At 36.3% G+C, this 20,356-nt stretch overlaps 1 protein-coding gene across 9 annotated transcripts in view; it reads right to left on the reverse strand.

Annotated features, from left to right (window-relative positions):
• Positions 1-20,356, reverse strand: part of CDH12 (cadherin 12) — a 1,136,530-nt gene that overhangs the window by 107,954 nt on the left and 1,008,220 nt on the right. For all 9 annotated transcript variants that reach the window (XM_005556619.5, XM_073995100.1, XM_045393559.3 and 6 more), the window contains one exon: positions 3,516-3,635. In XM_005556619.5, the coding sequence (XP_005556676.1) occupies positions 3,516-3,635 (120 nt within the window). The remainder of the gene's footprint in view (positions 1-3,515; positions 3,636-20,356) is intronic.

Consider the following 20,356-nt stretch of genomic DNA (forward strand, 5'->3'; position numbering starts at 1 on the left):
ACCATTACCATATGATGTGAAATATGGCAATACCTAGTTACTGAACTCAGACTAGTTATTTAGAATCATTTAGGGAAAATTTAAATGCATTAACAGAATTATAATAATAAATTAAGACATAAGAGTTCATCATTTATACTAACATTTGTTTTCTTAAATGCAGCAACTCTATTATCAAAACTATTGAGATGTTCAGCATCCTAATTTCAATCACTGAATTAAATATTATAATATTTTTGCTCTTGTTTAATGTTTTATAGATTATAGAGATTTATAAATATTTTATAAACATTAAGTGAAATAATTTGTATAATTAAATAATACAATATGTTAATATAAAAACATTTTAATGCTTTATAAATGTTAAGTATAATAAAGATAATTGTTTAATGTTTTATAGTTGTAACTACATGTTGGGTGCTTTAAATGTCATTTACTAATCATCTAAAGCATATAAATGAATGCATTTGGATTTTAACTCAGAGTAAACTATTTCATAGTTAAGACAAAATGTTGTCGAATGCAATGATTTTTAAAGAACTATTATTTATTGGTTTATTTCATGGAATAAATGAGTTTATACTGTGTAGAATGTATCAATTTATATTGTTTAGAAATAAACTTGCCATATCCATTTAAAGAGAGATGCTGGGAATGTTTGTCAAACAGCAGTATCAATACAGAAATCTTTTTATTTTCTCATTTCAGATGAAACACAAAATGATCTCTTTATCTCTTCATAAATATTTAGGCACCAGAGGTCTTGATGAAACTTTTCAGAGTTGTTTTAAGCTGTTTTCTACACTCAAATATGGAAAATTTCAGATAATATTAGTTTTTCATGCATTTTATTTAATAACAGCAAAGAAATCATAAAGGGAAGCTATATGGCTGGAACAAATGGAGCCTATTTCTGAGAAATTGCAATTATCCTTGATTTTTGATTTACTCTTATCTACCACAAGGTGATAAATTTGACAAAAAGTCTTCTTAATGGTTTCTGTGCATGAAGAGCTAGTTTTCATTCTCTTAATGAAGTGCTTCATCATCCACTCTTTTCCTGCCTAGTGGTCTGAGGCATTGTTAATATCAAGACTTCTGTCTCCAGTGAAAATCAATGCTTCAAAAGTCTATTACATAGCTTACGACAGAATTGTTTCACTCTTAGTTCTAAATAATAAACATTATATAAAACATAAGTACAAAATTATAAAAGTTACATTACATATTCACGTACTGTATGGTAAAACAAACTTTTTAAAGATACTAGAATATACTGAAAGTCGATATTGGCCAAGTGCAATCTAGGGAAGAGTACGTTTTTTGGCTCATAAAGTTGTTTGGTATTCATTTGACCATAACAATTATATTCTTAACCCATTCTTTACGTTTACATTTATCTTTGTTTGATTTTTGTCTTGCTTTTTAAAGGTTAGATATGGTTTCATCTACAGTTATCTTACCAATATTAAATGCTTAATATTAAGTCCTTAATTCTCTCTAAGAAAATACTCACTCTTATTCTGAGTATATAAACTCACCTACTTTATATAGAGTTTATCATTGTAATCCAATGAGTGATCTTTAATATTCTCTTTCTTCACCAATCTCTATACACATACTTTTCTCATTTTTTTATTCCTCTTGCCTTTCAGGAATATTCTTCATAGGCTGAAGGGATCTAAAAGAACTGCATTGTCCATACTTTCATTTCCGGTCAGATTACCCATTATAGCATACCTCAAAAAGATATATAACTATACAAGAAAAAAAAAATAACCCAAAGTGGCCCCATCTGAAGAAATGAAATATTTTAGATAATTTTCCTTCATTATTTTCATATATTCTGCCTATTGTCCAGGCCTTCTTAATTCCTCTGGAACACTGTAGCATCATAAACTTCATTGGACAACTTCCCCAATCTTTTTTTTTCAATTTACCCCCCTTTTCTACAAAATAAATATAAGATTTTTTTTTTCACAGCTAAAAAATAACCACAAAAGCTCCTTTTAGATGGTATTGCTAAACATTTTCTTATCTTTGCTGCCATATTTCTTGAAAAATCGCTTGCATGGTAAGGTGTAATTTTCTCATCATGCACTCACTTTTAACATTTGACAGACTGGCTTTTATTCTCCAAAAGTCTATGCAAATCAGAGAAGCTTCTTTGTCCTAAGCCATTCTGGATTCTCTTCAGTACTGATACTCCCTTCTTACTGGATCTCTTGAAGGACTGATGCTGTCCTTACTACACTCTACCCGTTTTTCAGGTTTACATAAGGGAGTGACTCCCTATTTTAGTTCTTTAATTTTTTTATGATTTCTGCCCCCTATTGGCTTAATGAGGAGGATAAGAAATTAAGAGAGAATGGCAGGTTCAGTTGACAAAAAGTGTTGCAGATTTTGCACTTCAACTTTTGTTAGGAAACATCATTAGACCTTATGTTTCCAGGCAACATTAATACATAATAATTGTTAATTAACTTATATCTAATTAGTATACCAGATTTTTACACATACCTCTCAGGAAGTATCAATTATAAAATGTTTAACTTATTTGAATGTATAGTGTCTGAAATATATACTTTTCAAATGCATGTTGGTATTTAAAAATTAATTTACAACTTTAAAATATAACTTATTAGTTCAGTATGAGAACAATTTTCCATTATTTTAAGTTCACATGATACATCATATTAAATTCAGTTTGCAATATGTTCTAATGTAGTATATAATCATTGACAAAATAACCATTGTTGTGGGATTTCTGCTTCAACTGTGACATGGGAGGCCTACTTTGATCACTGGTCAAGTGGTCGAGTCTTCTTAGCAAAGTATTCAATGTTCAGATATTGATTGTTTAGAAACAGAGCTTCCTCAATTATTTAAAAGGAAAGACAAAATATTCCACGTGCATAGCCTCCTGCCCTTCGTATGCTACTCATATTATATTTGAATTTGAAAACTGCTATTTTTAATTAACAGTGGGACTGGATTTGAAGACATAGGCAAACAGAATCAATGATTTTGGTATTGCAAGATTGTCAAGTCTCCCCCTTCTCCCACTATAAGCATAAGTCTCTATTAATCTAAACCAAGCATTCATAACCCATATATATACAGCAGTAGAAGCTCCAGGATGTTCCCATGTGTTGTAAAAGCCCAAAACTAAATATAACCGAACCCATCCAATAAATATGAAATGAAAAGCTATTATAGCTGGAAGAATTTTTTTTAAGTAGACTTTTGAAAATTTTAAATAAGACCAACAATGACTGCCGACATAACAAATTGGAACTTTATAAAGATATATTAAAAGTTTTATTTTACACAAAGTTCACTTAAATGGAAATCGTTCTTCAGCAGCAAGGTAAGATCCCATCTTCTTTGCTTAATGCACATTGCACTGAAGCTTTATGGCTGTATTAGAATATGCAACTCCCCATGCCAAGATTTAATTAAAGTTTAAATATTTGAAGGGCTGGTGATAATGTTGCCTCTAATAAAAAATTTACCTGTCTTGGGATCAATAGAGAAATAAGGTTGTCCCTGAAGAATGCTGTAAACGACTCTGGCACTGTTTCCATAGGTCGGGTCATCTGCATCTGTGGCCTTGACCTGGAGTACATATGCACCTGGAAAATAAGACAATATCACTCCACCATTTTTGTTTTACCTCTTTCAAGGTCATGTCTCTTATCTGCTGAACTCAATTTTCCTTTGGTATTTGACCTATGTCAAGTATGCCATGAGTACATGATGTCACTGAGGATAGTTTAACCATTATAAACAAAGTGTTGAGTAATGATATAGTTGTTAGTACAAATCACAACTTTAAATATATATTTTAAAAGCTGTGTCCATTTCTAGGAGATGAACCATTGAAATGAAAGTCATCATGATACCTTTATTGATTGGTCCACCAAAGAAAGCATGGACGCCACTTATATTAGCTCATCTGCTTACTATTGATGTTTTAATTTTATGATTAAGATATCAATAGAGAGACTAAAAGGTTTAGAGTGTACTGAACATTAGAAGTTGTTAAGTAATTTGCAATTGCAATTTAAAAATTAACAACTACCTACTAGCATCAGGAAGCCTTTAATTAGAAAAGGAATATTTGATAAATTGAGAAACTATAAAGAATAGCAAAATAGCTATAAGAGCACTTCTTTGCCTCAAGATTGAATGAACCTAAAGATTCAGTGACATAGGAAGACACCACAAACAATCAAATGATCTGCAGCTTTCCTAATTTTTTTTTTTTTTTTTGGCATGGGTATATTTTTTTCTGTACTAAAAGAAGTTGAAGAGAGCTTTTCTCTGTATTTTCCTTATCTGTTCATGAGCATATTGAAATCGGTCTCTAAAAATGTGTAAAGTGAGTATCTCTTCCTAACGTCCTATTCAATGTTACTATTCTGAGTTCAGAACAAAGTGAAATCAAAAGTACCCAAATTGGAGCAAATAAAATAGACATATATGTGTGTATATATATACATATATTTCTACATATCTATATACATACAGACACATACACATGTGTACATCCAAATTTATACAGTGAGTACAACTCCCTTAATCTGTTGGAGGCACTCAAAGTAACTGTTCTGTTTGGGGAAAATAGGATTGTTCCTTTTCATTCAATTACTCTTTCAGCCTTTTCTCTAAGAGTACAAATTTAGAACAAACTATGTCTTCCTAGATTACTATAGAAGCTAAAAGAATGAATTACTTTTTCATTTCTACCATTTTCTTTTAATAAATGTTAGGCTTGTGACAAGAGTAAGAAACGATAACTCTTTGTAGACATTCAATGCCAAGGTCTTTCAGTTTAAAATGGTTGAGTGAATCTTGGCTTTATTAACAGAGGAAAAATATATTACAGCAGCCTTTCCCAAGAAAAGAAACTTTTAGAGGGAACTTTTAGAGGGAATGTAGATAAACATTACTAGGAAGTCAGGAGTGAAGACTAATATTATCCATCATCATCACCATCATCATCATCAGCATCATCACTATCATTAATCACAATTTGACCAGCGTTTATTTCTATGAAGCATTGGGTACCTGGATTAAAGATTCATTAAAACTACCTTTCTATAATGCTATAGAAATCGACAGTTTATTAAGAGTAAAGTCCTCTCTTCCCAACAGTATTTTCCTCCAGAATATTCATCAGGATGTTTACTATCCCTCCACTATACATGTGTTATATAGGCAAAGTCTACAAATATTCACTGCTGCCCTAATTCTGGATATAAATATTACAGTTGAAAAACTATACATTGTTCTACATGTTGGATATAGTTGAAGAAAAGGAACATATTATACTTAGTTACAAATAGGAAATTAAAATACTTGAGAAATAAGAAATATTTAGTGACAGCATTAATAAAATTTGCCAAACTAACACCACATTGCAATGTACAGTGGGGAAAGCAAAGATGAACATGTATTGTCTTCACTTTTACATTTTTGTTTTTAATGTTTACATGAACCTCCACTATGCTGAACAAATATTTTCTTCTATTAGTTGTATTAAATTGTTTATGTCAGTTATTTTTAAAGCTTAAATATTTAAAGGAGTGAATTGGGAAATCATTAATGCATCAAAGTTGCAAATATTTTTTCATACAGCCCCAATTTGTGCTACTTAAAAGGATCACTAGATAGCAAGAATAACTGTATTCCTATTATATTTCTTCAGTTGTATCTATAGAATTAAAAATAATTGTCCACTGAATTACAATATAGGTTAATCCTTCTTTAGTGAAAGAGCAGATTCCAACGTAAATTCTCCAAAAGTTCTTAAAGATGGCCTTTTTGGGTGTTTACAAGAATGCAGTTAAACACCAGTATACCAGCTTGTTTTGTCAGCTGCTTCATGACTGTCACAAAATTCATGCAAAAGACAGACATTTTGTACTCTTTCCATTAAGAAGTCTCGGTCAGTTGCCTGGAGCATGAAAATCTCCAAGGACTACCTTTTTCAGTGCTTGGATAGCACACCAGCTGTTCCTGACACTATTAAACACTAAATACCCAGGAGGTAAGAGCAGGAGGTTGTGGTTGGGGCATGTTTAATGTGCCACAAGGAAGTAATACAGTCAATGATTTGCAAACAATCTGAAGTAGTCTTGTATGTAGCAGTGAGCTTGAAATTTATTCTCTTATCACTCGAATCCAGGGAATGACAATATAACCACTCTAAATGGTTATATCTGCAGAGAGAATGCGGCTCTTAGAGAAAACACTCTTGTATAAGTGGTGAGAACCAGAGTGCAGAATTTGCAATGGAGAGTTTCAAGTCACTTCAAGTTCCCATATAACACTGCTTTGATCAGTAACAAATTAGTGTATTTTTAGTAACAGTTAAAGCCAGCACTAAAAGTTATTTTATAGTAATAACTAAATTCTATATCTTATACTGTCACTCAAAGGGAATAAATATTTATAAAACTATGATAAAGCAAAGAAAAGATAAACTGATCACTGAGTATGACAAAACTGTGATGAAGAGGCATCAGGAGATGCCTACATGATATAAACTCCAACTAAACAAGTGATCACTAACATGTAAATGACTATGAGTTAGAGTTCATATGAGATCTGATTTGGATATTGTATTGCTCAGCTCAGGCTACAGTAACAAAATACCACAGACTGGGTGTCTTAAACAATAGAAATCTACGTTCTTACAGTTTTGGACACAAGCAGTTTGAGATCAAAGAGCAAAAAAATTGGGTTTCTGATGAGAGCTCTCTTCCTGGTTTCTCACTGTGTTCTCACATTCCCTTTCCTCTGTGCTCAGACAGGGAGACAGAGAGAGAGAGAGAGAGAGAGAGAGAGAGAGAGAGAGAAAGGGAAGGAAAGAGAGAGACAGAGACAGACAGAGACGGAGAGAGACAGAGACAGAGAGAGACAGAGAGAGAGAGAGAGGAGCTCCTCTCTGGTGTATCCCCCTTTTTTCATAAGGCCACAAGTTCTATTGGATTAGGTCCCATCTTTAGGACTTTATTTAACCTTAATTACCTCCTGAAAGGGTCTATCTCCAAATACAGTCACATTCATGGCTTCTACATATGAATTTCAGGAGGATTCAGGTCAGTTCATAACATATCATTTTAGTATACAGATATGTACATGTTAAACTACATGTGGAAATTAACAACTTATTAAAGCATAATTTATTTCTATGTTGCAAAATTATAGTCATAACTTAAGGTAGTATCAGTATTTTGCAAACAAACATTCATATCATAATAAAATTCTGATAAATAGACTTATTAAACAGGTATACATTACCTAGATGAATTAATTTAAATTTAAGTCAATATTTTTTGTACAATTTATGTTGAAAACACTAATAGAAAGCATGGTGTTTCACTTTTTAGATTCAATTTTGAGAATTCATACATATAATATCTTATATGGTCAGACAATACATTTGAGAACTCACACATGTAATATCTTATATGGTCAGACAATACATTTACACAGACACAAATGCACAAATGATTTAATAGTTTGTAATTACTCCACTCAAGTTAGTGAGCGTATGAAGTGCTCGGCACACTATCCAAGATGCTAGGGAACCACCATGAACAAAATTGAGAGGCCAGCTCCTGAAATCTTATATCCCATCTAGAAAGGAATGGGAGGAGAAACAGATTCAAGGTGAGAGACTTCCATATAGTAATCAGGAAAAGCAATTTTGTAAAATTTCATTTATATAGAGACCTGAATAGTGTTTTTGCACTTTCCTTTTCCCCCTAATTTATTTATTCTTTAATTGACAATATTGTATGTATTTCTCATGTAGAGCATGTTTTGAAATATGCATACATTGTGGAATAACTAAACTGAGCTAATTAACTTATGCATTCCCTTACATATGTGTCACTTTATGTAGTGAGAACACTTAAAATCTACTTTCCTAGCAATTTTCAAGAATACAATACATTACTATTAGCTGGAGTCACCATGTTGTATGTTAGACGTCCAGAATTTATTTCTCCCATCTAACTGAAATTTTGTATACTTTGGGCAACATCTCCCTAGTCTGCCCACTCAGTTTCCCTTAACCACCTGTATTAGTCTGTTCTCATACTGCTGTGAAGAAATACCCGAGGCTGGGTCATTTATAAAGAAAAAAGATTTAATTGACTCATAGTTTAGTATGGCTGGGAAACCCTCAGGAAACTTACAATCAGGGTGGAAGGTGAAGGGGAAGAAAGGCACCTTCTTCACAGGGCAGCAGGAAGGAGAATTGCTGAGCAAAAAGGGAAAAGTCCCTTCAAATTTTATGAAAATGCACTCAGTATCACGAGAACAGCATGGGAGAAACCGCTCCCATGATCCTATTACCTCCACCTGGTTCTGCCTTCAATCCAATCAGTTCTCCATAAGGTTGTGTATGCTCTGAATCAGTGTCCAATATATGGTACTGTTTCTCTCATAACCGGGATTCACCAGTCCAGGATCAAAGGGTGGACACAGTACCACTCACCATCACCCCCTAGTGATCCACTAGCACAATTCTTGCTTCCTGTTTCTGTGACATTACATCCTGCTGGCCTAGTGGTCTTAGTTCCAGAGGGGGAAATGCTGACACTAGGAGACACAACGACGATTCCATTAAACTGGAAGTTAAGATTGCCACCTGGCCAGTTTGGGCTCCTGCTAACTCTAAGTCAACAGGCTAAGAAGGGAGTTACAGCGTTGGCTGGCGTGATTGACCCAGATTATCAAGATGAAATCAGTCTGCTACTCCACAAAAGAGGTAAAGAAGAATATGTGTGGAATACAGGAAATCTCTTAGGGCATCTCTTAGTATTACCATGGCCTCTGATCAATGGGAAACTACAACCACCCAATCCAGGCAGATACAATTGGCCCAGACTCTTCAGAAATGAAGGTTTGGGTCACTCCACTAGGTAAAAAAAAAACATGACATGCTGAGGTGCTTGTTGAAGAAAAAGGGAATACAGAATGGGTAGTAGAAGAAGGTCATCATCCATACCAGCCACGATCACGTGACCAGTTGCAGAAATGAGTACTGTAATTGTCATGAACACTTTTTCTTTATTTTGTTAAGAATATGTGCATGTATACATTTGTACTAAGAAAAAATCTTCATTTTCTTTATCAAGTGACACAAGATTTATTGAATTCATATCAGCATTAAGTATTGTTAACTTTCTGTAATAGCATTTATATTAAGGATTAGCATGCTTTGGGTTGTACAAGGGATAGCTGTATTATGGTAGGTGTAATTATGACCTTATTATTGTCTTTATTTGGAGATTATGTATGACTTCAGGAGACATGTATGCGTTAAAGTTGACAAGAGGTGGACTTGTGATGCTTAATATTGAGTGTCAACTTAATTGGATTGAAGGATGCAAATTATTTTTACTGGATGTGTCTGTGAGGGTGTTGCCAAAGGAGATTAACATTTGAGTCAGTGGACTGGGAGAGGCAGACCCACCCTCAGTCTGGGTGGGCACCATCTAATCAGCTGCCAGTGCAACTGGAATAAAGCAGGCAGAATAAGGTGGAAGGAGCTGACTTGATGAGTCTTCTGGCTTTCATCTTTCTCCTGTGCTAGATGCTTCCTGCCTTCAAATATCAGACTCCAAGTTCTTCAGCTTTTGGACTCTTGGACATATACCAGTGGTTTGTCAGGGGCTCAGTTATAGACTGAAGGCTGTACTGCTGGCTTCCCTACATTTGAAGTTTTGGGACTTGAATTGGCTTCCTTGCTCTTCGGCTTGCAAATGGCCGATTGTGGGACTTCACCTTGCGATCTTGTGAATCAATACTCCTTAATAAACCCCGTTTCATACATACATTAATCCACTAGTTCTGTCCCTGTAGAGAACACCACCATTCTACTCACTGCTTCTGTGAGTTTTAATTCCATGCAGAGGCACTCTGGGTGAAAGAGGTTCTGGAAGTGTTGAGGGAAACCTCAAGAAAATCAGAGCCACCTTCACTGTGGATCAAAAATCAGATGGAAGAGGTGGCAGAGAAAATGGTCATGTATGACTTTTTAGGTCACTGTTAGGACTCCTGTGGGATTTAACTACCCTTTCTGCATTGACTTATCTTTATCTCATTATCTCTATCTATCTAGTATACTTACCCACTAAGCTGTATTTCAGTTTTTATTAACATGAAAGGGATATAACTAACTACACATTAATTTTTCCCCAATACAAAACAACCTTAGTATACTTGCACACAATTTATACTTATTGTATGGTGCGATTGCATTAATTTAAAATTACATGAAACCTTAACAAAAATAAAAATATTTTGACTGAGAATGTAACAAAGTGAGTAGTACTTTACAATTTGTAATGACTATTTGATTTACATAGTATTTTCATCTCTGATTAAATTTTGTTGTTTTCCAGTGTAATTTCTTGAACCTTATTTTATTCATTAAATATACTGAATGGGTATTTTATAAAAGCACATAAAAGTCCATCTCACAATTTTTAACCAATTTCTTTTCCGTGGACACTTTGTTAAGAGGATTCTGCTTATTTTCTGTATTACAAACAATTCTGCTATTGGTAAATTCTTACCATTGCCAAAGTTGGATCAAAAAGCATATAGATTCAACATATTGAGCTGCATTGTCAAGGTGACTACCAGAAATTTTACTTCTTTACATTCCTATCAACAAGTATATTTTCTAACATTCTCACCAGAACATATCCTAATTGTTTGTATTTTTTATTTTATGCTTGAACTTTAACGGCATATGGTTTTTGGTCATTTCTATTGTGTGCGTGTGTGTGTGTGTGTGTGTGTACAAGCTGCACTGTTTCTTAATCTACTTTTTTCATGTGTTATATCTGTGTCTATCTATTGAAAGTTTACTAACTGATTTTTATTTGGTTTCATTTTTATGTGGTAACTTTAAATGGTTTCTTTTTGTGTGAATGTGTTTATATCTATGTGTGCATGTGTGGTATATATACCTTAAAAACCATTATCCTTTAGTTGTGTTTGGTAAAATTATGTGGGTTTTATTGTTTAGTCTTCTGAATTTCTATACAATGAGCATATGGGTTCTGAAGCCCAGACCAGGCGAGCCACCTTAATTCATGATATAACTACAGAGGGCTTGCTTCTGCTCTTTTATGTATCATGTAGTAATCATCCCTTATTTATTTGATTTAATTAAGACTAATAATATAAAGGCTTGGGATAAATTTTAAGAATCATCTGGCACAACGTTTCCATTTTACAATCCAATGCTTGAAGGTCAGAGATGTTGAAATCATTCTTATTTTTACTTAAAGACATTCTCGTACAAAGTAGTAGCAAGGTGAGGGTGGAACTGAGCCCCACTAACTCACAATTTCAGTTAAAGTAGTCATGAGTTTGTTAATTCATTCATGTCTTCTTTCAATAAATTTTGTTAATTCATTCATGTCTTCTTTCAATCAATAAGTATTTACATTTGTATACTATACACTAGATGCTACTTTCAATGAACAATAAAAAAGTATGTTACATAATTATTATTTTGTAAAATGCTACTTCTAGTGTGATAGTTTTGTATTCAATGTATTATTTACACTGGGAGCATTAAATAAACTTGGTAGGAAGACATAGATAATACATAAATATAAGCAGATTATATTTAATGTATGGCCTCTAGAAAATGTTTTTAAAATTTTCCATATGTATAGGAATATTCCAGTAATTGCATATGCTCTTGCTTTTTATCACTCTGTCATTGTCTTAACAGGTTGAGGTCCTCACCTTCTCACAACTGGAAAGCTGAAACGAATCCTATCTGCTTTCTCCTTCAGCCCCTTCAGTTCCTTTAACATAGGAATAACAGAGTCTTTGAGCCAATTCAAAAGATTGATCCTATTACTTTCATTGATTACAAAAATAAAATGGAAATAAACAAAACCAAACAAAAACACATAAAGCTCTAATGAGTTTCTATCCCTATTGTTTAAAAAATCATCTAAACTCATTGACATGCTAAGAACAGCGTGACATGAATAGATTTCAAATGTGCCTTGCAGATCGGATTCCAACTGTGCTGCCAGAGACCCCATGCGGTAACTACTCATACTTATTTACTCTTTATGATGAGGCTCTTTCATGCCTCTGTGCTCTTGAACAGGTGATTCTGCAACCTGGAGGACATTTGCCTCACCGTTGATGTCCAGGTCCATGTCACTTGTGTGAACCCTTTCATTTCTGAACTCAGGCAGAGATCATTTGTTCACTCCTCTGTAATCTCATCACACTTAGAATATTTTGAGTTTTTAAAACCCAGTACATGTTTTTTCTTACTATAGTAAAACAATTTTACACCAATGGCCCTATCATATTTATCTTTCTACACCAAGCACCTAGCAGAGGTCTGTCATTAAGTCCAAAATAAATGTTTATTGATTAGATATTTATAGTAATCGCATAGACATTTACACAGAAAAGACAGAAATACAATACACATAATTCTATAAAGAGTGACCTGGTAGTTGGCTATGATCTTTTGAGTCATTTTCAATACTAAATTGGGGGTTCTGCTGAATTGAATTTTCTAATGTACTTCACTGTTTTCAATTAGAGAGCAGAACCAAAAGTAAACAGCATTACTTTAAAAAAATCACATAGGCAAGAAGACTTAGCCAATTTATGGAGTGCAAATCAGGAGAGTTAATGTAAATTTCTTTGCAGAATAACATAAACCTTTCTCAGAACTGATGCGTGTAACAAAAAGAGAGAGATTTCATGTAGCAAATCAGTTTTTTTTTTTTTTTTGCTTTTGCCTTGTGTATATACATTGCATTATGATCTAGAGATACAACAGAATTAGGAAAATTGTATTTTTGAATTCTTATTTAAGAATTATAAATATAGTAAAGTTGCTTTCCAAATAAGAATGCAAAATAAAATTGAAATTTATTTTCAAATAAAATTTAAAGATTGTACATTCTATTATATAAAAAAGACATTATGCAGCAGAGAAATGTAAAACAAAAGAATATAAGTATGTGTGTGCGCGTCTGTGTGTGTGTGTGTGTGCATGTAAGATGCTACAAAGGAATGGAATATTATAAGACATTGAAACAAGGGTGTGCTAGTTAATTTTAAGTGTCAACTTGACTGAATTAAGGAATACCTAGAGAACTGGTAAAGCATTACTCCTCGATGTGTCTTTAAGGGTTTTTTCAGAGAGGATTGCATTTGAGTCAGTGAATTGGATGAGGAAGATCCACCCTTAGTGTGGGTAGGCACCATACAATCAGCTGGAAGCCAAAAGAGAACAACAACAAAAAGATGGAAGAAAAGCTATTTTCTCTTGCATGTACGTTCTCTCTTGTCCTTATACCTTCTCCTGTGGAATCATGCAGAAAGAAGTTTCATACTGGATAAAGCTTCTCAATCTTGGACTGCTCATCCTCCAGAACTATAGGTCAAACGAATTTCTCCTCATGATAAATTTCCCAGTCTTAGGTATTCTATTACAGCAGCACAAAATGGACTAATTGGTCAGAAAATTGATGCCAGTTGGGGTTGTTGCTATAACAAACACCTGAAAACATGAAAGTGACTTTGAAACTGGATAATGGATGAGACTGGAAGAATTTAGAGGAGGAAGCTAGAAAAAACCTAGATCACCATGAACACAGTATTAAGAGAAATTCTGGTGAGGGCTGAGAAGAAAAGAAATGTAAGTAGAGTCTGGAACTTCTTAGAGAGTTTTTAAGTGGTTGTAATTGGAATGTTCATAGAAATATGAACAGTAAGGGCTGCCCTTATGCAGTCTCAGATCAAACTTAAGAACAAGATATTGGAAATTAGAATAAAGGTAGTCCTTGTCATACAGGATTATGGAATGCACACCAGAGGAGAGTTAATGTAAATTTCTTTGAAGAATAACATGAATCTTTCTCAGAATTCATGCAAATGACAAAAAAAGAGAGAGCTATTTCATGTTGCAAATAACTTTGCAGAATTGTGTTCATATCCTAGGACTTTGTGGAAAGTAGAACTTAAGAGCAATGACCTAAGATACCCAAGAGAAGAAATATCTAATGACCACAGCATTTAGGATGCTGCATGGCTTCTTTAAGCCATTTGAAGTAAAATGAGAGAGGAAAGAATGATTTAAAGACAGAACTTAACATTAAATTAAGGCAGAAAGTAACATTTTTGAGTACTTTTAGCCTGGCCATGTAAAGAATGAAAAGTGTGTTTATGAGATCAAACTAAGGGGGTGGCCAAACTACCCTTTGCTAAATAGATTACCACAGACAGAAGGGGGCCAGGTGCTATTCTTCAAAACACTGGATGAAAGACAGAGAAGGCATTTCAGAACACCTCAAGGTTTCCTCTTCCATCATAAGCCCAGAGCTCTGGGAGGGCAGAATGGTTTCCAGAGATAGACCCAGAGTGCCCCCACCCCTGCCCAGACTCACTGCTGAGGATTATCTAGGGACTCTGTTTCCCACATTCCAGCAAAGTGCTCTTCAGTCACTCCAGCCATGGCTCCAGTGGGCCCAGGGGAGCTTTGACCAACCACTCTGGAAGGTACAAGCTCTAAGCCTTGGCTGTATGGTGTTTATTCTGGAGGCATGCAGAGTGAGTGGGCTGTAAGACCATGGTGGCCTTCACCTAGAGTTAAAAGAATTTCACAGAAACCCTGGGGACCCAGTCACATACTTGTCACAGGGGCAAACTCGCCCAGACAGCCTCAAGTATGGCAATGACGTATAGATCTGTAGGAATGAGGGCATGTGATATGGTATGGTTGTGTCCCCACCCAAATCTCATCTTGAATTGTAGCTCCCATAATTCCCTAATGGTGTGGGAGGGACACAGTGGGAGATAATTGAATCATGATGATGGTTTCCACCATACTGTTCTCATGGTAGTAAATAAGTTTCATGAGATCTGATGGTTTTATGAAGGGAAACCTCTTTCACTTGGTTCTCACTCTTGTCTTGTCTGCCACCATGTGGCCTTTCACCTTCCACCATGATTGTGAGGCCTCTCCAGCCATGTGGAACAGTGAGTCCACTACACCTATTTCTTTTGTAAATTGTCCAGTTCCCAGTATGTTTTTATGAGCAGTGTGAAAAAGGACTAGTACAGTAAATTTGTACCAGTAGAGTGGGGCACTGCTGTAAAGTTACCTGAAAATGTGGAAGCGACTTTGGGACGGGTAACAGATAGAAGTTGAAACAGTTTGGAGGGCTCAGAAGAAGAGAGGAAAATGTGAGACAATTTGGAACTTCCTAGAGACTTGTTGAATGGCTTTGACCAAAATTCTGTTAATGATATGGACAATGAAATCCAGGGTAAGGTGGCCTCAGATGATGTGGAACTTGTTGGGAACTGGAGCAAAGGTGACTCTTGTCATGTTTTAGTAAAGAGATTGGCAGTATTTTTCCCCTGACCTAGAGATTTGTGGAACTTTGAACTTCAGAGAGATGATTTAGGGTACCTGGTGGAAGAAGTTTCTAACCAGTAAAGCATGTGAGAGGTGACTTGGGTGCTGTTAAAAATATTCAGTTTTCTAAGGGAAGCAGAGCATAAAAATTGGAAAATTTGCAGCCTGACAATGAGATAAAAAAGAAAATCCCATTTTCAGAGAAGAAATTCAAGCTGGCTGCAGAAATTTGCGTAAGTAACGAGAAGCCAAATGTTAATCACAAGGACAATGAAGAAAATGTCTCCAGGGCATGTCAGAGACCTTTGTGGCAGCCCCACCTATCACAGACCTGGAGGTCTAGGAGGAAAAAAAATGGTTTTGTGGGCCTGGTCCAGGGTCCCTCTGCTGTGTGCAGTTTAGAGACATGGTGCTCTGCATCCCAGCTGCTAAAAAGGGCCAAGGTACAGCTCTGGGTCATGGATTCAGAGGGTTCAATCCTCAAGACTTGGCAGCATCCACATGTTATTGAGTCTACAGGTACACAGAAATAAAGAATTGAGGCTTGGGAACCTCTGTCTAGATTTCAGAAGATTTATGGAAATGCCTGGGTGTCTAGGCAGAAGTTTGCTGCAGGGGTGGGGCACTCATGGAGAACCTCTGCTAGGGCAGTTTGGAAGGGAAATGTGGGATGGGTGCCCCCACACAGAGTCCCCACTGGGGCACTGCCTAGTGGAGCTGTGACAAAAGGGTCACTGTCCTTTAGACCCCAGAAAGGCAGATGTACTGACAGATTGCACCATGGGCCTGGAAACGCCTCAGACATCAACGTCAGCTCATGAAAGCAGCCAGGAGGGAGGCTATACCCTGCAAAGCCATAGGAACAGGGCTGCCCAACACCATGGGAATCCACTTCTTGCATCAGTGTGACCCAGATGTGAGATGTGGAGTCAAAGGAGATCATTTTGGAACTTTAAGATTTGACTGCCCTACTGGATTTTGTACTTGCATGGGGCCTGTGGCCCCTTTGTTTTGGCCAACTTATCTCATTTGGAGTGACTATTTACCCAATGCCTATATCCCCATTGTATCTAGGAAGTAACTAATTTGCTTTTGATTTTACAGGTTCATAGACGGAAAGGACTTGCCTTGTATCAGTTGATACTTTGGACTGTGGACTTTTGAGTTAATGCAGAAATGAGTGAAAAATTTGGGGGACTGTTGGGAAAGCATGATTGTGTGAACATGATATTTGAGGGGTGAAATGATATGGTTTGGCTATCTCCCCGCCCAAATCTCATCTTGAATTGTAGCTCCCATAATTTCCTCATGTTGTGGGAGGGAATCAGTGGGAGATCATTGAATCATGGGGGTAGTTTCCCACATACTGTTCTTGTGGTAGTGAATGAGTCTCACGAGATCTGATGGTTTTATAAGGGGAAACCCCTTTCACTTGGTTCTCACTCTTGTCTTGTCTGCCGCCATGGGAGACATGCCTTTCACTTTCCACCATGATTGTAAGGCCTACCCAGCCATATGGAACTGTGAGTCTAATTAAACTTCTTTGTTTTGTAAATTGCCCAGTCTCCAGTATGCCTTTATCAGCAGTGTAAAACAGACTAATACACCATGTCAGAGTCCCCAACCAGGCAAGGCATAGTGGATCACTGAGAGTAGGACTGGTCTCAAGAGACCAAACTGTAGGGCCATCAGCATGCAACTCCAAACTGGGAAAGCTATAAGCATATGATTGTAGCCCTTAAGATATGCTGGGTATAACAAGCCCAGCAAAGTCATGGGGTTGAACTTTCTGAGGCCTTGGGGGCCCAAACTCTACCCTCATGTGTGCAGACATTATTCTCTAGCTTTGAGACTTTATGTTGTTTTCCTTGTTGGGCTTTGGACTTAATTGGGAATAGTTACACCTTTCTTCTTGGCTAACTGTTCCTTTGGTATAAGAATGTCTATCCTATGCCTGTCCCACCATTGTATTTTGGAAGCAGGTAACTTATTAATTCACAGGCTCACAAACTGAAGAGGAATTTGCCTCAGAATGGATCATGGTTTGAATATCACCCATATCTGGTTTAGATGGAACTTTGGACTTGGGACTTTGGAGTTGATGTTGGAACAAGTTAAGACTTTAGGGGCTATTGGGATAGAATGAATGCATTTGATTGTGAAAAGAACATTAATTTTGAGGGCCAGGGTGAATTCTTGGCACCACTCAACATTACCCCTGGTGACCCACTAACAATTTTTGCTTCTTGTTCCTGCAACTTTATGCTCTGCTGACCTATACGTCTTAGTTCCAGAGAAAGGAATGCTTCCACCAGGACACTAACAGTGATTCCGTTAAACTCAAAGCTAAGACTGCCACCAGGATACTTTGGGCTCCTCATGCATCTAAGTCAACAGTCTGAGAAGGGAGTTATAATCTTGGCTGGGGTGATTGATTCAAACTAGTGAGGTGAAATTGGACTACTACTCCACAGTAGAGGTAAGGTGGAGTATGTCTAGAATACAGAAGATCCCTTAGGTTGTGTCTAGTATTATCATGCCCTATGATTAAGGTTAATGGGAAGTTATAATAATTCAACCTAGGTAGGACTAGGAATGACCCAGAGCCTTCCTGTAAAGAATCGTGACCAGCTGACATACTTGTGGAAGGCAAAGGGAATACAGAATGAGAAGTAGAAGAAGATGTTAATAAATGCCATGAGGATTTATTACATCTTGTACTATGAGCACATGAGTAGTTGTAGAAACGAGGACTAATTATCATAAGTTTTTAAAAATATTTTTTGAATATGTTTATGAGTATTTATACATATATTAAGAAAATATATTTGTTTTTCTTTATATATTATTCTTTCATCATCACATATAAGATATATTGACTTTATATTAGTCTTTAAGTATTGTTCATTTTATACCATAGCATTTAAGTTATGGGACATTAGGCAAAGGGTAAGCGTCACCCAAGGACTTTACCTCTTCTTCAGGGGAAGGAAAGAATGTATTTTTAATTGTACAAAGGAACTTGTATCATATTAGGGAGAATTATTACCTTGCCATTATCTTTATTTGGAGATTAAGTATGGCTTAGGAAAATGCATATGGATGCCAAGTGGATAAGGGCTGGACTTGTGATGGTTAATTTTAGGTGTCAACTTGACAGATTTAAGGAATACCTAGTGGTATGGTTTGGCTCTGTGTCCCCACCCAAATCTTATCTTCAGTTGTACTCCCATAATTCCCATGTGTTGTGGGAGGGACCTGGTGGGAGAAAACTGAATTATGGGGGCAGTTTCTCCCATAATGTCCTCCTGGTAGTAAATAAGTCTCACGAGATCTGATGGTTTGTTTTATCAGGGGTTTCTGCCTTTGCTTCTTCTTCATTCTCTCTTCATTTATGAGAGAAGTGACTTGTAAGTGACCATGTAAGAAGTGACTTGCTCCTCTTTGCCTTTTGCCATGATTGTGAAACTTCCCCAGCCACGTGAATCTGTAAGTTTTGAAAATTCTTTTGAAAATTGCCCAGTCTTGGGTATGTCTTTATCAACAGCATGAAAATGGTCTAATACACCTAGAGAATTGGGAAAGCACTAGTGTGTGTGTCTGTGAGGGTGTTTCCAGAGGAGATCTGCATGTGAGTCAGTGGACTGAGTGGGGAAGATCCATCCTCAATGAGGGCAGGGACCATCCAATTAGCTGGGGGCCTGGATAGAATTAAAATGGAAGAAAAAAAGTGATTTGCACATGCGTGCGCATTCTTGCTGTTTCATCTTCCACCATAGGATAGCACAGCAAGAAAGTTTTGTTCAGATGTAGCCATTCAATCTTGGACTTTTCGGCCTCCAGAACTGTCAGTCAAGTAGATTTCTGTTCATGATAAATTACCCAGTCTTGGGTATTTTGTTTTATAAGTACAAAATAGATTATAACAATGAGGTCTGCTTAGTTCTGTGGGTCCTCTTTCTGTGTTTGCTTCGATTTATAAATGGCTTCTCCATCCTCTTTATCTTCAGCCAGGGCAGCATATAAGGTATTTTACAAGAATTAGTGTGTTTTTGTTTTTGATACAGTGTCTTCCTCTGTCACCCAGGTTGGGGTACAGGGGCATACTCACAGCCTACTGCAGCCCCAACCTGGTGATCTCAAACAATTCTCCTGCCTCAGCCTCCCAAGTAGCTGGGACTATAGGCGTATGCTACCACACCAAGCTAGTATTTGTATTTTTGGTAGAGACAGAATTTTATCATGTTGCTCAGGCTGGTTTCAAACTCCTGGGCTCAAGCAATCTACCCACCTCGATCTTCCAAAGTGCTGGGATTACAGGCATAAGTCACTGTTCCCAGACACAAGAATGACTAGCAACATCACTTCTTGGACTCTCATCAGAGAGTTTAATTTAATTGTTCTTCAGTGTGACCGGTAACAGAATTTGTTTAACAAGTTTCTGAAGATGAGTCTGGAATAGCGAGGGCTAAGAATTCTCCTAGAAGAACTCGTCAATTAGGGGAGGCTGCATATCTTGACACTGTGATTATAATCTTTGTCTCTGTGGCCTAACTTTTGAATCCCAGATTAACCATTAAACAATTGTGTGGTCTCAAGCAAATTTATCTTTGCTTTAGTTCCCTCATTTGCAGAAAAGGTGAAAAAACATAGCACCAATTTTCTAGTGGTATTAAATGTGTTAATATTTACAGATAAAGACATTATAATAGAGTTTGCCACGTAGTACTGCTATTCTAGGGTATGTAAAATAAAACAAATACCGCTGGGCACAGTGGCTCACGCCTGAAATCCCAGTACTTTGGGAGGCCAAGGCAGGTGGATCACTTGAGCTAACAAGTTTGCGACCAGCCTGACCAACATGGAGAAACCCCCTCTCTACTAAAAATACAAAAAGTTAGCTGAGCGTGG

This window comes from Macaca fascicularis, chromosome 6 (genome assembly GCF_037993035.2).
Source record: "Macaca fascicularis isolate 582-1 chromosome 6, T2T-MFA8v1.1".
Taxonomy (NCBI): Eukaryota; Metazoa; Chordata; class Mammalia; order Primates; family Cercopithecidae; genus Macaca; species Macaca fascicularis.